General features: G+C 38.3%; 1 protein-coding gene across 1 annotated transcript in view; it reads left to right on the top strand.

Annotated features, from left to right (window-relative positions):
* The first annotated feature begins 2,062 nt into the window (after positions 1-2,062).
* The window catches only part of adamts9 (ADAM metallopeptidase with thrombospondin type 1 motif, 9), a 57,908-nt gene continuing 42,746 nt past the window's right edge, over positions 2,063-17,224 (top strand). Inside the window, exons 1-4 of the mRNA XM_088338741.1 lie at positions 2,063-2,205; positions 2,345-2,733; positions 6,832-6,994; positions 15,794-16,116. Of these exons, the coding sequence (XP_088194867.1) occupies positions 2,109-2,205; positions 2,345-2,733; positions 6,832-6,994; positions 15,794-16,116 (972 nt within the window). The 5' untranslated portion in view covers positions 2,063-2,108. The remainder of the gene's footprint in view (positions 2,206-2,344; positions 2,734-6,831; positions 6,995-15,793; positions 16,117-17,224) is intronic.

A 17,224-nucleotide genomic window follows, 5' to 3' on the forward strand; every position in this document is an offset into this window, starting at 1 on the left:
TAAAATGTAGTCGGAGTGTATAAAAACAAGTAATATCTGAACGGTCATGGCTTTAACTCTTAGTGGTACTTATAAGAGAGGCACCAGCTGAAAATGTGGCAGTGTTTTAGGGTGTTTATGACCACATTTCCTTTCGGAATGACTCTGAAATGAGTGAAGTTCCGCGTGTTGTAAAACTGTCTGCACTTTTCTATTTTTTGTGTGGTGCCCGTTAAGTGGAAAGATTTAAGTCAAGTGAACCAAATTGAACTTGGAGAAAAGCAGACAAATATATTCCAATATGCAGGGAGAAGTAATGTACATTGAAAACGAATACACTTTAACTCCTGGTGTATGATACAATAATAAATCAAGATCACCCCAGTGACCTAAAAAAAACCTTCTCAGAGAGCCTCACATTGAAACCAACTCCCTAAAACTGTAATACAAGAAAACTTGTAAGCCAACCTGTAGAAGCGGTAAACTCTTCATATTTCTTGTCTTGTGCAGACTGTCTTGCAAACTAACACAGCCGAGACAGTCTATATCCATGTTCTCTTTTTTCTTCAAACATTATCCCTATCTGGGTAATTCCCATGACGTTTTCTTTTTTTCTACAGGCATGGTGTAATGTAAGAAAAATGTACAACTAAAAACACCAGAACCCACACTCTTTGACCATAAGTTCTGTCCTCACTTTTGCCCCATTGATTCTGTTGTTCGTCTAATAGCCACGACCCCCTCACCACGCGCTGCCTACCATTTGTTACTTGTGACACACAATCAAATATGTGCAAATAAACTGTCCACCTGATTTCATTATTTTATCTTATAGTTGTAAATGACTTAGATGTGAGTATGTACAATAGGGAGAATATTAGATTGTCAGTAGGGATAAATTACACTTTCTCCTACTCTATGCTTGAGATGGCGCCACTACTACTGTATTTGATTGTATTTGTAGGTAGATATATACACCTTGTTGGATTTTATTTATTCAGCATAGTGGGGCTGGCGGTTTGAAGGCTGTATATAACTCAAAGGGGGAACCATCATATAAGAATGGAAATTGTAATTTGTCGTCTGCTTTTAAGAAGTAGCATAGTAACGCAGCAGGATGGAACATTATTAACGCTTAATAGGAGTCATTGCACAACCGTTACGATACAACGTTATCACGACAACCCTGTATGTAACATCCCACATGCTGACATTGTTGTGTAAATACCATGTAAATTATAACTATAGCCTTATTCCCCTTGTTTTATAACATTATCTTCTCTGTTCCTTTATCTTCTTGCTCATACCCTCACTATGTGTAAAACTGGAGTGTCATGCCCAATTTCGTTGTCACAATACGTTAGCCCATTTGTAACAATGACAATAAAGGTATATTCTATTCTATTCTATTACAGCGAAATGTGACTCTATTCCAGGCACACGTTACTACACTGAATCTGACTAAACAAAACTTTAAAGAGGATGAGGACAGACACCAACACATTAATATAACAATAACAGGAGTGCCAAGAAAGCGAGAAAAGGTCATTTTTCAGGCAATAGACATGATAACGGTTCGACAAAGATGTGTAAGGTGTACATACACCCAATAACTCTTTGTGACGTCATATTTTTAAGACATCTAACTGAAAATTCCACCAACATCACCAAAACACAGAATATGCCAGTACAAAAACTACAGAACAAGACACCAATAAGTTGGCACCTGAAAAGTAGCTTTCGACCACACTTTGGTCCAGTTAACAGGAGTGGCCTGTGGAAAAAAAAGTTGTACCTTGGCCCGCCCCTCGCCGGGGGGAGTGAGCTGGTGCACACTCGCCCTCCACGCACACACACAGGCAAGCAGCCCACCCCTCCGTGCACTCCGTGCAGTATGCACGTTGGCCTGGAAACTTGCGGAGCTCTCGCGTCCCAGCAGCGGCGCACCTCGGCCGGGATAACGCACGCTTGGATGAGGCAGACTGGGGGATGGTGGGGGTGCTGCACAGGCCGAAATGCTGAAGACACCGGTGGCGGGATGCACGCTTATTAGTGTTAATATTTATTGTTGTTATTAGGACTTCAGGAGGAGCTCCAAGCTACCGCTCTTCCTCTGAACGCGGACAATCATGCATGTGCTCTTTTTGGGCTTGGGGTTGTTACTATTCCCGGATTTATTAACCGCAAACGCACCCACGGGGAACCTGCAACGGAATCCAAACACAGGTGAGAATTTTGCAAATGGGTTACTTTCAAACGCGAATGAATGAACGAATGAATGAAAGGCGCTTTTTGAGCTCCGTGGCGAGTGCGCAAGATTGCTTTTGTAACTTAACATTCCACGATGGTGCGTTTGCGTGCACAGTAAAAGCGGATATCAGCGGATATGAGATCGTCACGCCGGTGAGAGTGGACAGAACCGGCGAGGAGTTGCCAAGCAGCGCGCACTTCAAGAGGAAAAGGCGAAGTTTGGACGGGACCGGCGATAACGCCACGGAGCATTACTGGGGTGCTCCAAATATCCATTACCGGATTTCTGCATTTGGACGCAATTATCACCTCAATCTGACGTTGGATTCGGGATTTATCGCACCATTTTACACTGTGACGATACTTGGAGTACCAAGAGGAGATAACGTGACAGATGAAGAGGAGGAAAAAGAGGAGGACACAGAGTTGAAGCATTGCTTTTATAAAGGACAAGTTAATGCCAAATCGGAGCACGCCGCGGTCATCAGTTTATGCTCCGGACTGGTGAGTACATTCATGCATTCATTCTTCACTTTTTCTCCCTCACTATTTCAAAACTCATCTATCAAACTTTTACGCGTCAATATGTCAAGTCAGCAAATTGCAGCGCGCGCAAAGCGCTCCTTGCGGTCGCTGACGCGTTTACGCACGCATTACGCACAAAATACGCGCCGCCCAGACGTCACCACCTGCGTTTGCAGCCTTACAGAATCGCATCTGGATTTTAAAGAAACATTTTGGTCTACGATTATGTCGATTTCATTCATAAAAATCGACCAGATGAAATTCGAATCATGATTCTGGACAGACTGCCAGCTAAAGAATTTCAAGTATTTGGAGAGTTTGTGCAGCTACTTTTCCTGGTATGGGGTAAAATATTTGAACAGGGAATACCACCGGTGGCCAAAACTATTCATCATATACCATTTGTTTTTTAAGAGGCCCTTACTCTCAGGAAAAGCGAGTACAACCCACTCTGATGCAGCTCATATTTTGTGAGATATTTTTTCGTTATTTTACAGACTTTATGGGGCACACAAAACCCTAAATTGGCCAAAAATGTCAAAGAATGCCTTATATCTCGAAAGTATGTTGTATACAATTGGAAATGCAGTTTTACAATTAAATGAGTCTGCATTAGATAACTGTTCTGCCTTTGAGAAACATATAGAGTCATCTTCGAGTCCCCTCTTGTGCTTAACTTGTTCATTGTTTGTTGCTAAAATTAAGTTTAGTGGTGAAACCAGATGCCATTTATGTTCTATAAAATTGTTTTTTTTAATTTAAATGTATTTATTTGTTTTCCATACAAAACTATTGTTTACTGTAGTTTTAATTCAAATAGCTTTGTAATCCATTGCATCTTATATATGAAAAATGCATCACAAAATACTATTTTTGGTGGGTGCTCCTTATAATCCAGTGCGTCTTGTAGTGAGGAGAAACACAAAATGACTTCAAGCAAGCCAAAAAAGCTATTAAATAGAATACAGTATTTCAACAATGCCAGATCTAATAACCATGAAACTAATGACATGGAGCTACAATGTGGGAACATGCTACATTTGAGACTATTATTTTTCCGAAATCTGGCTCAATTTGAGGACACCTAATGCTAGCACACAGCGATTCTTACCGCTCTCTAAATTGATTTCTAACACTGAAATGAGAATCCATCAAATACCATTTTACTTTTATACAATGACAATAAAAACAATGATTCAACCGCAATTATGTGTTATGTGTTATTATTTGTAGATGTCTACTTGTCGTTTTGTTACGGTAGTATTGAGCCTTTGCAAACACGTGACCTAACCACGTGGCAACACCATGACGGACGGTAGTAACCCGTAGTAAACAGTGGACAAGGCCGGTAAACAGAAGACAACAACAAAAAAGGCTATACTATTCAAAACCAAACTAATATTGTGCAGCTGTTGGATGAGGTGGTTAACCTTGCTGCAAAGCACAAAGAGCGATAGTTAGAGAAACTGAGGATAGCATTAGCAATACTAACTACCGACCAATCATACTTTTGCCATGTTCACACATCTAACCGTCTGCCTGACTTCAATCCACACGTTCTGTTCTACTATAAATGGAATATCCCCATACACCAATGCTGATCTAAAAGCTTATAAAAGTCTGGATGCTTACCAATTCTTCGTAGCTGGTACTTCGTTAAATTGCAACCCTGGCATGAAATGTCCCCCTCGCGCAAGCGTTACTGAAGTGAATTTGTATCTAAAATTCTGGAGAATGTTTTAGAACAGTAAAGCACAAGGCATTTTCACCTTTTATACAAATCACTTTTGAGAATGTTGAAAATATTTACTTTAGCAAAATGACGTTTTTATCTTCTGAACGTTTGTTTCATTTTATCCGGTGATAATTTGACAGTTCATTTGGGCGTAATAAGCTTTATGGTAGAGCACAGTTTTCAATCCATATGCTATTCGGAATAATACTGTTGTGAATCGATGGTCAATCCCAATAAAAGCAGCTCATTTACGTACGGAGAATTGGCGACAGTAAGACACTAAAGAGTAGCTAGTGTGCGCTAGCTAACTTATTATATTGAGTATCTTTGAGTGCACTCGTACCTACTTAACATAAAATTGCTCGAAAATCAAACCTACCTTTGCTGCGAATCCTTGAATACTTAAAGGCAAAAACCGAGGGATATCCCTACCACTGCTTATGGAAAACTAAAAATAATGTCTTTTATTGTGTTTTATCTTACTGACTTTATTTCTTGCTGTATTATATTTGAATAAAATAATAACTTATATTTAAAAATGGGTAGTGTAAAATGGTTTTTTTTGGAGAGTGGGTTTTCATGAGGTGCATTCGTCGTAAGTGGCGCTAGCATTAGCTGCTAGCATTGCTAACGTTAGCTTAAGAGGCTAGCTCATGTATCTGAAGAAATGTTGACTTTCAAAAAAGAAAAAAAAACAATACTTATAATTAGCAAAACAATGCCTGAAATTGCAAATAATAGAAAAACAAAGAAAATATATCTCCGAATGAGAAAAAAACATTAAATGAGCAAACTCTATTTTTTTTATTGTTTTGCAGCACAATTTGACACTTGTTCACATGCTTACGCTATCCAAATACCAATGCAAATCTGGACTACCATCATTCTATTGTTTTACCACAAGATGACTCTAATTAATACACACTGTCACTTTAAACATTAAACAGAATAGTTATATAAAACATTTTCAAAAAGGACCAATACATTTAATACCTATTATTAGGTTTCTAAACACCTGTAAGGATCCCACAGGGACGTATTCTTTTAAAATTCTAATTTCAAAAGTATTTTGAAGGAATCTTTATTTTAGTTCTTAATCCAGAGTTGAAAGTATTTAAACTTGCATGCGGCACAACAGCTGTATACTGCTCCAGCATGTTTGTTTTGACTCAAGTGTGCAGATTTCACAGCCCTATTAGGTTGAAAGTTTATATTTACAGTATATTTATATTGACGGCAGTCAAGTGGAGGTCAGCTCAGTTGAGACCTTCCGGGTTGGAATTTTGGCTCGCTCTCTTTTGAGTGGAGGTTGTAACTTCTCCCAAGTTTATCTTTTTTTTTCCATTTCCAAAACATCAGCGTGAGGATTTTTTTGTTATGCTCGTGCACTTTGACGAACCGGTCACATACAAATGTACATAAATAGCCTCTGTCACGCTCAATTGATCGATACTTAATGAAGCAGTGAACGCCACATGGAAAGAGCTTATATTGGCACATTTTTTATTGCGAATTCTTCATGATCCCGTTGTGTTAAATTTGCCATGCGGAGCGATATACATTAGATAGCGATTTGAGCTGGCCTGCCAAGAACGCAATACAATATAGAGACTATTTTTTTTTCTTATGATAACTATCATGGGGCTCACTTTTGCGACTATTCTTATGTGCTTGTAAATTCCTATAAAACATTGTGGCTCAAATAACTCAATTTTAATGATGTGTACTACAATACACTATACTATACTATACTATACTCAGGGTTCCCCCATGGTCTTAAAAATGTGGAAAACTTTGGAATTTGATAACCGAAATTAGCGCATTAAAAAAGGTTTGAAAGTTTTTGTACAAGACATTCAAATCTCATGCTTGGTCCCGTACTTGCTCCCGTCCTCTTGGCGGCGGCGGCGGCACGCGTGTCGCTTTGGCGCCTCAGTCGATCCGTACCCGTCCTCGACCTCCGCGTGGTCTTGCTGATGGCCGTCTCAGTCCCATCCTTAGTCCTGTCAAGCTTTCACTGTGCTTTACTCTATTATACTATTATACTATTTATATTGCTTTGCTATGCTATACTATGCTGCACTGTACTGTACTGTACTATACTATACTATACTATACTATACTATACTATACTATACTATACTATACTATACTATACTTTTTTATACTATACTTTTTCATACTATACTATACTATACTATACTATACTATACTATACTATACTATACTATACTATACTATACTATACTATACTATACTATACTATACTATACTATACTATACTATACTATACTATGAAATAGGTGTGTTGGACTGATAACTTCATTTTCTTTCCTCCTCAGTTTGGTACCTTCAGAACTACAGAAGGGGAGTATTTTGTCGAGCCTCTTCACAGCTATGGAGGAGAACATTTTAAAGAGGAACACACAAAACCTCATATCGTGTACAGGAAGAGTGCAGCCAAGGAAGAGAATTCAGGAGAGGGCTCTGCTTGTGACACTTCAGGTAAAGTGAATAATGACCCAAGTTGGATCAATATTGGAATGCTGGTTGTGTTAATTCAACCCTGTTTACTTGTTTTACTTTGCACGAATCACCTACAACACTGATTGGTTTCGTTATAGTGTAAAGAATAGCCTAAAAAATTATTTGTCTCCGTGAAAATTGTCTTGGACTACAACGAAACAAAAAATTTGGCCTTTTCAAACTAAAGAACCCATAAAAAATGGTTACAAATTTAATTTTTTTTTAATCTAACCAGTGGTTCCCAATGTGGGCAGTACCGCCACCCTGGGGGCAGTGGAGAGATCTGGGGGGGGAGTGAGGAAGAAGGGGCCTGCAGGGGGGCGGTAGGGGGGTGGCAGTCCGAAGTCGACGTGAGAAGTTTGAATGTTTGTTGTCGATTCGTACATAACACGCTACGGCTTAACCAAAATCGAATCGACATCGCGATGTGATGTAGTGCGGTTGTGAAACCGCAAAGCACTGCGTTTTTTTTCAAGGTTTTGTAGAGAGTGATGGAGTTTTAGACAACCACAATTGTTAATGTTCGAGATTTAAAAGCGCCGAACAATCAGAGGCAAGTTTTAATGATGGAACAAGACAATAAACGAGATTCAAAGTTTGCAAGCACCACACTATGCCACACCCACCGTGTGAGCTTATTGAGTGTCATGGCGGACTCTGTAGACAGAGTCCCAGAGTAAACAAACGAGATTGAAATGAAGCTTGCACCGAAAAAGGGCGGTACATCACTTGTTTGGACCTAGTTTAGTTTTGACGAAGCGGACGTGGAACTGAACAAAAAACCCTTGGTCCAGAGGAAACACAAGTCATTTTTACCGGCACCTTAAAAATGCACATATTGAAAAACACGGCACGTCAAAAACAATTACTAGGAATTCACCGGGGAGCCAAGGGGGCGCCAGCCCGCTAAAATTTGGGAACCATTGATCCAAACCAGCCCTAAAACATTGGGTCATTTTCTTTCGGTACCCCCTAAAAATCTTCTAGTTTATTCATGCCTACCTAAAAAAATGGATTGTGTTTTGTAAAACATCCACCAAAGATTGGTAACTTTGTTGAACCTTTCAAAACTGTGTCATTTCTTCATAACAGGGATCATCAATCTTTTTGAAGCTGAGAGTTCCTTTTTTGTTTCTAGGAAGTAATGATGTGCTGCTTCTTTGATATGCATTTTGAAAAGAGTGCTTTAACATGCTATTAGTACGATTTTGGTTGGTTGTTTGGTTTGTTGGTTGGTTGGACCCCTTAACCACTATGGTCTTAGAGGCACCATTTCCTATAGTGTGTCTTGGGTAAGTACAGCCTGGTTGCGCCCATTCTTCACCAGGCCAACATATGTTTCCACCTGGTCTCGAACCTGGGATCTTTCGCATGATAGGCGAATGTGCTACTGTATTGCTAGATTGTACTCCTTAGAAGTGAAGTCAAAAAAGGCCCAATCAACTACTTAAACACCACGCCATTTAGAAATATAATTTCTTATTAAATAACAATTCTCAGAACAGGTCTGTGCACCAATCAGGTGTTCTCAGGGGGCTTCCTGGTGACCGCGGGCTGCATGTTGTTGCCCAATGGTTTGCAGGAACCAAAAAATACTTGTGTTTAGTAACTCTTTGCAAAATTAGGTAATTTTGTTTGAAACAACCTCCCAAAAATGGGTCGTTTTTGTCCCAAACTTTTATGTAGATCAGGGACACTTAGTGTTGCTAAAGAGCATACTATTCTGCCCTCTCTCTTACTTTTTGGAATGTTTTTTAAATTAGTATTATTTTATTGTGGACAAGGACAATGCTACTTTGCTGCACATATTATACAACTATTACAACTATACCACACATAAGCTGTTACTAGAAGATCCTTTATTATAACTTTTAATGCATACAGTATCTATCTCTTTATATTATAGTTCAGAAGTCACCAAAGTGGTGCCAGCAAGCACCAGTTAGCCCCCTAAATACCTCGGTAGCCCATGAAATAGTTCTGAAAATAAATCATTAGTTATAGGCCATGTTATTTTCTAGGATATTTGTTTTCTAACTCACATAAGAGATCAGTCTTTCTGCATGTAAAATAAATTTTTCCAAAACTTAAAAAAAATAGTCTATAATTTATATATCTAAATTACCTAGCGACCTTGTACATGGCAGAAGTTTTAGTGGTTGACTGAGCCCATTTTACCCCACTTATAATCATCATAATTACTTAATAACATAATAATAACATAGTTACAACATAGAGATAACACGCTAAGTTATCATTTTAGAAAAAATATCAAACTGGTAGCCCCAAGCGCTAATCAGTAACAAAAAAAGTAGCTCTTGGCTTCGGAAAGGTTTGTCACCCATGCTTAGACTTTTAAGTGTGTTCCCACACATGAAAGAAGCTGCGTCATTCCCCATAATCACTCGTATCAGGAAACAATTATATAATAAAGGCTGAGCCGATTGTAAGGTAATCATAACCTGTTATCTGGCCAATAGATTCTTGGAGAGCAAAAAATGAGAATTGTGGATTTTCTACTTGGGCGTTAATCCAAACTAGAGGTAAGATCTTGGGCCTGGGTTCGGGCATAAAATGTCAGTAAATAAACCGGGCTTTTCTCTTGTCATACGTTTTTTCTTTGTGGAGGAACTCCACAGCATGCTTGCTGTTTGGCGCACTCAAGTAACTATTTGGATGACTACTCATTACTTGTACTTGAGTAATATTATTCTAAAGTAACAGTACTTTTACTTGAATAACACACTTTAGTGCCGCATGTAGTTCGGTGCCACGAGTAGTTCAGTGCCGAAGAGCTCATTTGATTTGAGGGACCGAGCCTGAAATAAACCGAAAGCTGCACATACTTGCTGCACTTTGGCGCCGCGCATACTACAGCCGAAACGCACACTCTGGTTGGAATGGTTCGCGCTTTTGAATCCGCAGGTCGGGTCGGGCTGGATTTCTTTTAGGCCCGATCTTACCTCCAAACTCTTGTCTTTCAGTATGGTTAAGTGACATGTCAGGTTGTTTCACATATGACATTTGCAGCTGATAGTCAGTAACAGGAAGACCCGTTCGGAAGTTTGAAAGCCTTATATCATCTCATCTGAGTTTACTGTCTGAACTTCCTGTTGACTTTCGGGCTTCCTCTGGCTTTACGATAATGAAGCCGGGTCGACCCGCGGCCGTGAACTTCCAACCTGGATTTCCTTGACGACAAAGCCCTTGCCAAACTTGAGACTGCCAAATCATCAAAACGGAGGAATCGAAGAAACAATATGGACTGGCTTTACCTTTCTCGAGCGAATCCGGGAAGAGAGGAGCAATGCTTTTGTTGATATGGTGACTCTTTATCACCTGTTTCTGTGTCGAGTTATGTCAGATGTATTCATATTGCTCTTTTATACAAATTCATGGTAGTGGTAAGATATGTCGCATTTGAGGCGGACACTACAAAAATAGTGATAACAGCACCAAATGCAGTTATGTTTTACTAGAAAAACGAGTTAAAATATTCTGTAGTGTATAATTGAATCGTAAAAAAACAGGAAATTTCGGAATTGCGCCATGCTGTCCATCTTCAGATCCAGACTAAAAACCCACCTCTTCAGACTTGCCTCACCCCTGCCCTCTTTTAAAAAAATATTTATTGATGTTTCATAGTCTGTGTGCAGCGACTTTGGGGTTCCTGAAAGGTGCTTTTCAATTTAAAAAAAAATCAATATTAATAATGATTTTTAACTTTAATCATTATTATATTGAATCAAGAAAATCCCTAATAAATCAAATAGTAAATAATCCAACAGAGGGAAAATGCATTTTGATAAATTTTTAATTTGTATTTCTTGTTAAATTGGAAAAAACATTAAAATGAAAAAATTGTCCTAGTAAATGACATATTTTTATGTTTTTTTTTTTCATTTTTTTTCACAAAAAGTATATCTTTCTAAGTATTCCTTTCATTTTATTTCTACAAAACTGTTTTTTTAAACAAATGTATAATCATAATGTTTTATTCCTAAACAATGTTAAAATACAGTAAGACAAGAGGGATCATATTTTTTACTGTATTTTCTAAAATAAATAGTAAAATTAACCAAAATTTTTTAATAAAAATTGTAGTATTATTTTACAAAAATCATATACATTTTTATGAATGAATTTAAAAAACATTCCACATAAAAATCATTTAATACTCAAGGTTATAATCATACTTTTTTATTCAAGAATAAGTTTTTGATATAGAAGATAACAAATACTGTAATTGTGTTAAATTTTAGAATAACTAAGAAAAAATTATTGTGTGTATACATTTCAAATTTTTCTTAAAGTAGAAAAATGAGCAATTTTAAGGATTTTTCCTATTTTATAATTATAGTATTATATTCAAAAATACGACTCAAATTGATATGACAAAATTAGATAATGAGCTGCCAAAGAGGCAACATTTTTATTTACAATATTTTTCACTTTCTAGTATAATTAAATTTAAAAAAAAAAACTTAAATTAGGCAATATAGTGAATGGCGGATAACTGCTGCATTAAGGTATTAATCCACCAAGATAACTTTGATTTTAAATGTTTCGGTATTATTTTTAGCATCTATTGATAGCATTATTTTTTTGAGAAATAAGATATTGAAATAAGAAAACTGTTGCAATGTAATGAGGGTTGTTTTTTAAACCATTTATTTTGCTTAGTAATCATATTTTTTTTTTTTTTCTTTGGAAATGATTCGCGCAAGCTTTCTAGAACTGACACATCAAGTCGCAAACTACTCCCATGCCATTATCTGGACGCTTCCATATTTCAAGACCCGATAAACGATACATCCAGGAATTACATTCACATGTTCGGCTTATTTCGTTTTTGATCTCATCTATTGGCTAACAAATTTACGAGTGCCGTTTTTTTCATGCAAGACTTTGACAACTACATTGTGAGCGAGCAACCCGACACAGCTGCTCCCTACCAATAGTTCAATGTTTTCTTCTGTTCTTCGCCAGATGCTCGGTGTCACTGTAAGTAGCTTTCAGCTCTGTGATTGTGCTACAAGTTCAGTGTATCGGGGTTCGATATTAGCATCCTCAGTGTATCATTGCTTTGTTTCTATTCATTTCTTCTGCTGATTTTTGTGTACATTGCAGAATTTCTGCGTCACTTTAAATAAGATGTATAAAATGTAGAACTTTTTACTCACAGCCGCCATCTTCTGGCTTGTGTTATCATTGCAGCCTCTCTCAAGTGCGTGCTTTTCGTGTACGCGTTCGAATAGACTTCTTTATTTTTCTTGGGGTTCGCGTTGACGTCAAGTCAAGTCAAGTCATTTTTATTTGTATAGCCCACAAAGAGTCTCAAAGGGCTTCACAGGTTATTACACCATACTACACAGACTATTTTTCAGACTATTATTACACATTCCCCTGCTCTGGAACCGACGAAAAATATAGGTTATTCAGATGCTATAGAGTAGAAGTGAGTTTTAAGCTTAGATTTAAACATTTCCACTGAGGTTGCAGATCGGATCTCAGGGGGAAGAGCATTCCACAGCACCGGTGCCCGGATGGAGAACGCTCTGGGTAGTCCTTAAAACAGGCCTTTTTTACTTTTACCATTTTCATACTAACTAATAGAAATGAACAAAAAATATAGGGAAAAGCATGAAATAACACTACAACATGTATCACCCTGAACAGCTTTGCTCAAAGTAAGATAAAAGCAGATGGGCACATTGAATACAAACAAGTGCTCTTTGAACGCATAATTTTTTTAAGGACACCTCAAACGATGCACCCTACCATAAAGTCCGCCAGTACGCTCAAACCATTTGAAGAACTAACTGCCTTCCGTTTCCTGGGTGCTGATTGGAGTAATCCGAATGAATTGTTTACATGACTAGTGACGAACGAATAACATCTTATTATACATGACGTTTGCCAGCAATGCAATCAGAGAAGCTAGCAAGAGTGACGTCGTTATGAAAATAAACATTTCCACATTTACATTAATGAAAGATTGATTTCAATGAAGTGTCGTGCTTGTGGGCTCCATTCCTTAGTTCCGTCTACTCACAAGGTGTGCTTGTACAGGGTTTTCCAGAAGCAGAGTTTTGCACTCAATATGGATTAATACAGCTTTTGCATCCGCTATAAGGGACTGTAGCATTTTTGTCATGGGGCAGAAAGTAAAACGGAAATGTCCTGCGAAGATCAAACAATAAACATGAGGCCTATTTAGCGAGTAAGCCGGAGTTATGTATGAAGTAATGATATTTATTTTTATATGTTGACACATGGCGTCACGGCTGCTGGGTGCTTAGCACCCAGCCCCACGGTGCGGAGGTTCAGGGTTCAGGTCCAGCTACCACAGCCTCCCCATGTGGAGTTTGCATGTTCTCCCCGTGTATGTGTGGGTTTCCTCCAGGCACTCCGGTTTCCTCCCACATTCCCAAAAACATATATGTCAGGCTATTTGGCCTGTGCTGATTGTCCCTAGGTGTGAATGAGCAAGTAAATTGTCTGTCTGTGTGCCCTGCGACTGGCTGGCAACCAGTTTGGGGTGTCTCCTGCCCACTGCCTGAAGATAGCTGGAATCGGCTCCAGTACCACCGCGGTTCACAATTGGTTCAAAATTCACTAAATACGTTTTTTAACAAAATAGGTTAACTGCGATAATTGAGGGATTACTTTATTGATCTTTCCATTATAATTATCTGCAAGTCATTCCTGCACATAATTTCATTTTGAACTTTGTTATTTTATAAGTCAAACTCTAACTATCGTGAAGGCAGAAATCATCACAGACACTGAGAAGCTTTTTGTTCTGCAAAGCAAGGTGAGGATTGCGGATTCCCTCTCCAAAGTGATGTTGTATTCATTTTCCATAAGTGCAGAGAGTTTGAAGTCAGTCCCTCCTCGGACCGGTCTCCTCTTGCTGTTTGTGCTTCAGCTTGAGCTACTTTCATTTTGGCCTCACGCCAGGTTTACCTAACCTGAACTCTCTGCCCTCTTTCAGAGGAAAAAGAAAAAGCGCTCCGGGTGGCTTGGAGCTCCGTTTGAGCTCAAGAGACGAAAAGGGATAAGGACAGAAATGTATCTGGAATGAAACCTTGGGTGATCATCAAATTTGATTTACCTTATTTTATTATAACAGCCATTGATAAAATAACATATAGGTTTTACTACAACCACAAACACATTATAATAAATCAATGAATTTTATAATATGATGGATAATATCGATATTTTCCACCTTTCTGTTGCAAGACATTCAGCCTTTAGGCTTTTAGGTTTCCGTAGCTTTTCTTTTCATATCTTCTACCCTTTGACTTGTTTGCACAGCAAGTGGAGCTTTGCTAAGGCTAAGGGGATAATGATAATAATATTTAAGAGAGGGGTCTCAAACTCAGTTGACTTGAGGACCGCCGGAACTAGGGTCTGGGTGAGGTTTGGCCGAATTGGGTTTTCACCACTGTTCTCAAATATATACATTTTTAAATGCTACACAAAATAAAGTCTAAAAATGAAAATATCAAAAATTGATGTGCAGATAAATCGATCATTAATAAATGAATCCATAATTTCAATTGGCTGCACTTAGACCAAAGGGACAGTGTGTATTATATGATTTATAAACTTTTTAGTTTATTGCGATGTGCAACCGAAAACGAGTGCTATAAAGAAAGAAGACTAACTACAGAAAGGTAAATTGACCAAACCATTTTTCTTTTTTCCCCTAGCCTTTTGCAAAGAAAGATATCAAAGTAAAAAAAGAAAAGGGAAAACAAGGAAATAAAAAAAAACAAAAAGGGGAAAAAGACAAAAAGAAAGAAAAAAGGCACAAAAAAAAGGAGAGCTTCTAACGCTATCTTCCAACGTTAGTGGTTAGCGTCACGAACGCTAGTAATAGCAGCTAGCTAATATAGCTGCAAAATGTTGATGTTCTGAATACAAACCCAGTCACTCACTATCATGTAAAATAGGGAAGGCTTTCATCATTTACATTTCTGGTTGGCGGCAGCGCCAACGCTAGGATTTGCGTCTAGCAGCGCTATCAGTAGCTTTAGCAACTACCTCATTTATTTGCTTAATGTCCACTTTCTCAACATTAAGCCCAGTCACTCATTATCATGTAAAACGTGTGTGTTTTTTGCGGGGGTTAGGGGGTCTCCATGTGTCTGCATTTATGGTTAATGTTGCTCATGCTAGCATAAGCAACCAGTGTTGCTTAGGTTAGCTTTAGCGGCAAACTAATTAACCTGAAAATTGTTGGCGGTCTAAAAGCAAACTCAAGGCACTCATTGTCATGTAAAATATGCTTTTTTTCCCCAAGATTTCAAGTACATTTCTAAAGGATATTTCAATAGCAAAATACATAAAAATGAGCTCACACTGAAAAACATGAAAAGTTACGTCATAATCGCACTAATACATTGTGTGTCTATCCGTGTTTGTGTTAAGATACATAGTATGCAGTATGTCTAGTTCCTTTTTTTCTTTGTATAATATGTTCATGTTATCTAGTTAGAGTTACTGTTTTTATGTAATTATAGCATATGAATACAGTGCTTTCTTCATTTTCAAACAACTATTTATTTCTCTATTTTACATTTTTTATTTACTTTTTATTATACATCATGTTTTTTTGTCATGTAAAACAAAAACAAAGAAGAAAGGTCTTTAAAAGGTGGGTGCCCGAAAAATACGGTTAAAATTGGTACAGATTTCATTTCGGAGCCAAATAGCCTGTTCCTGTAGATTAACACGGTTCTCATCCCTTTTTACATTTCCTTCCAGGACACAATCACAGGCGGAAGAGGCACAAGCTAAGGAAAAAGCCAAGTCTAGACAAGATGAATGTTCCAAGGACTTCTTTACTGAGCGACTTGGAGTCGCTGAGTGTCCGCTTGACCGATGATGCCTTGCACAGATCCCAGAGCAGCAATGCGGACATCAAACCTGCAAATGGAAGCAGAAGCGAAGACTCAAGACCTCACAAGAGGGCCAAACGTTTCCTCTCCTTCCCCCGTTTTGTGGAAGTTATGTTGGTTGCCGACAGCAGAATGGTGGAACATCATGGGGGGAACTTGCAGCACTACGTACTCACCTTAATGTCTATTGTAAGTCCTTAAAAAATGGAAAGTTCAATATTTTCTCCTATTAAGTATGTGTTAACAATGCCCAACTGAGTTTAAATAGCCCATATGCCTTTATTTTCCAATGCTTTTTATCTTACTTTTAGCAAAGCTGTTCGGAGCAGAGCAAACTAAGTAGAAGGAGCATGAGGCGGGGCAAGTGTTTAAGAGTCATGTCATGCTTGCCTTTCCCTTTTTTTCTACATTTTAGTATAGCATGTAAATGATAAAGGTGAGAAAAAGCCCGGCTTCAACTAGAGGGCAGGCCAAACCGAAATAGGAAACCATTGTGAACACTAATGCTTTTAAAATTAGAGTGGTGTCTGACTTCTTTTCCACCGTTTCCTTCCCTAACCACTCATGTTATTCACTTGCTTGCAGGCTATGGCTTACCGCCATTGTTATTGTGTAAATCAAGCTTACTTAATTATTCAGTGTCAATCCTCTTCCACAGATGAAATCCATGTTTCAGAGTCTCGGCGATTGACATATTCTATTTTGCCACTGTTTGTTTTACTGGCATTTATAGTGACTTCTCCCACTAGCCGCAAATGTTAGCTGTTTACACCAGCTATGACCAACTGCAGCCATCTCTCTTTTCAGCCACTCCGGGGGTAGTCAGATTGCAGTCTTTTCTTGTCGCTTGAGGGGAAAAACACTTTCTTGAATATTCTGTTGCTGGCTGAAATTAATCCTTGCTCCGGCAAGAAAGAATGGAAGTAACAATTCCGGATTTTAGGAAGTGTTATCTTTCATGCTTCCGTGTGGTTTCCTTCCAATGCACATGCTACAGCTCCATGCTACAACAACCTCTAGTGGTGAATTTGAAGTGTATTCTGCCAGACAATATTGGTCAAATTTGTTCATATCATATAGAATAGAGCTGCGCAAACATTGAAATCATAATCTTCTTTTAACGCCTACAAATCCCACACACACATTTTGAGGTTTAAGGATTTTGAGTGGGAAAATGGCAGACCTAAGCAATGCTAAACACAGTTTTCAAACAGCCAACAAGAATTGAGAAAGCAGTCCCAGGCAGTCAGTACCCGTGTGGCAGTTTTGATAAATGTAAGAACATTCACTCAGGTAT

This window comes from Urocampus carinirostris, chromosome 6 (assembly GCF_059441175.1).
Source record: "Urocampus carinirostris isolate Australia breed hairy pipefish chromosome 6, RoL_Ucar_1.0, whole genome shotgun sequence".
Lineage (NCBI taxonomy): Eukaryota > Metazoa > Chordata > Actinopteri > Syngnathiformes > Syngnathidae > Urocampus > Urocampus carinirostris.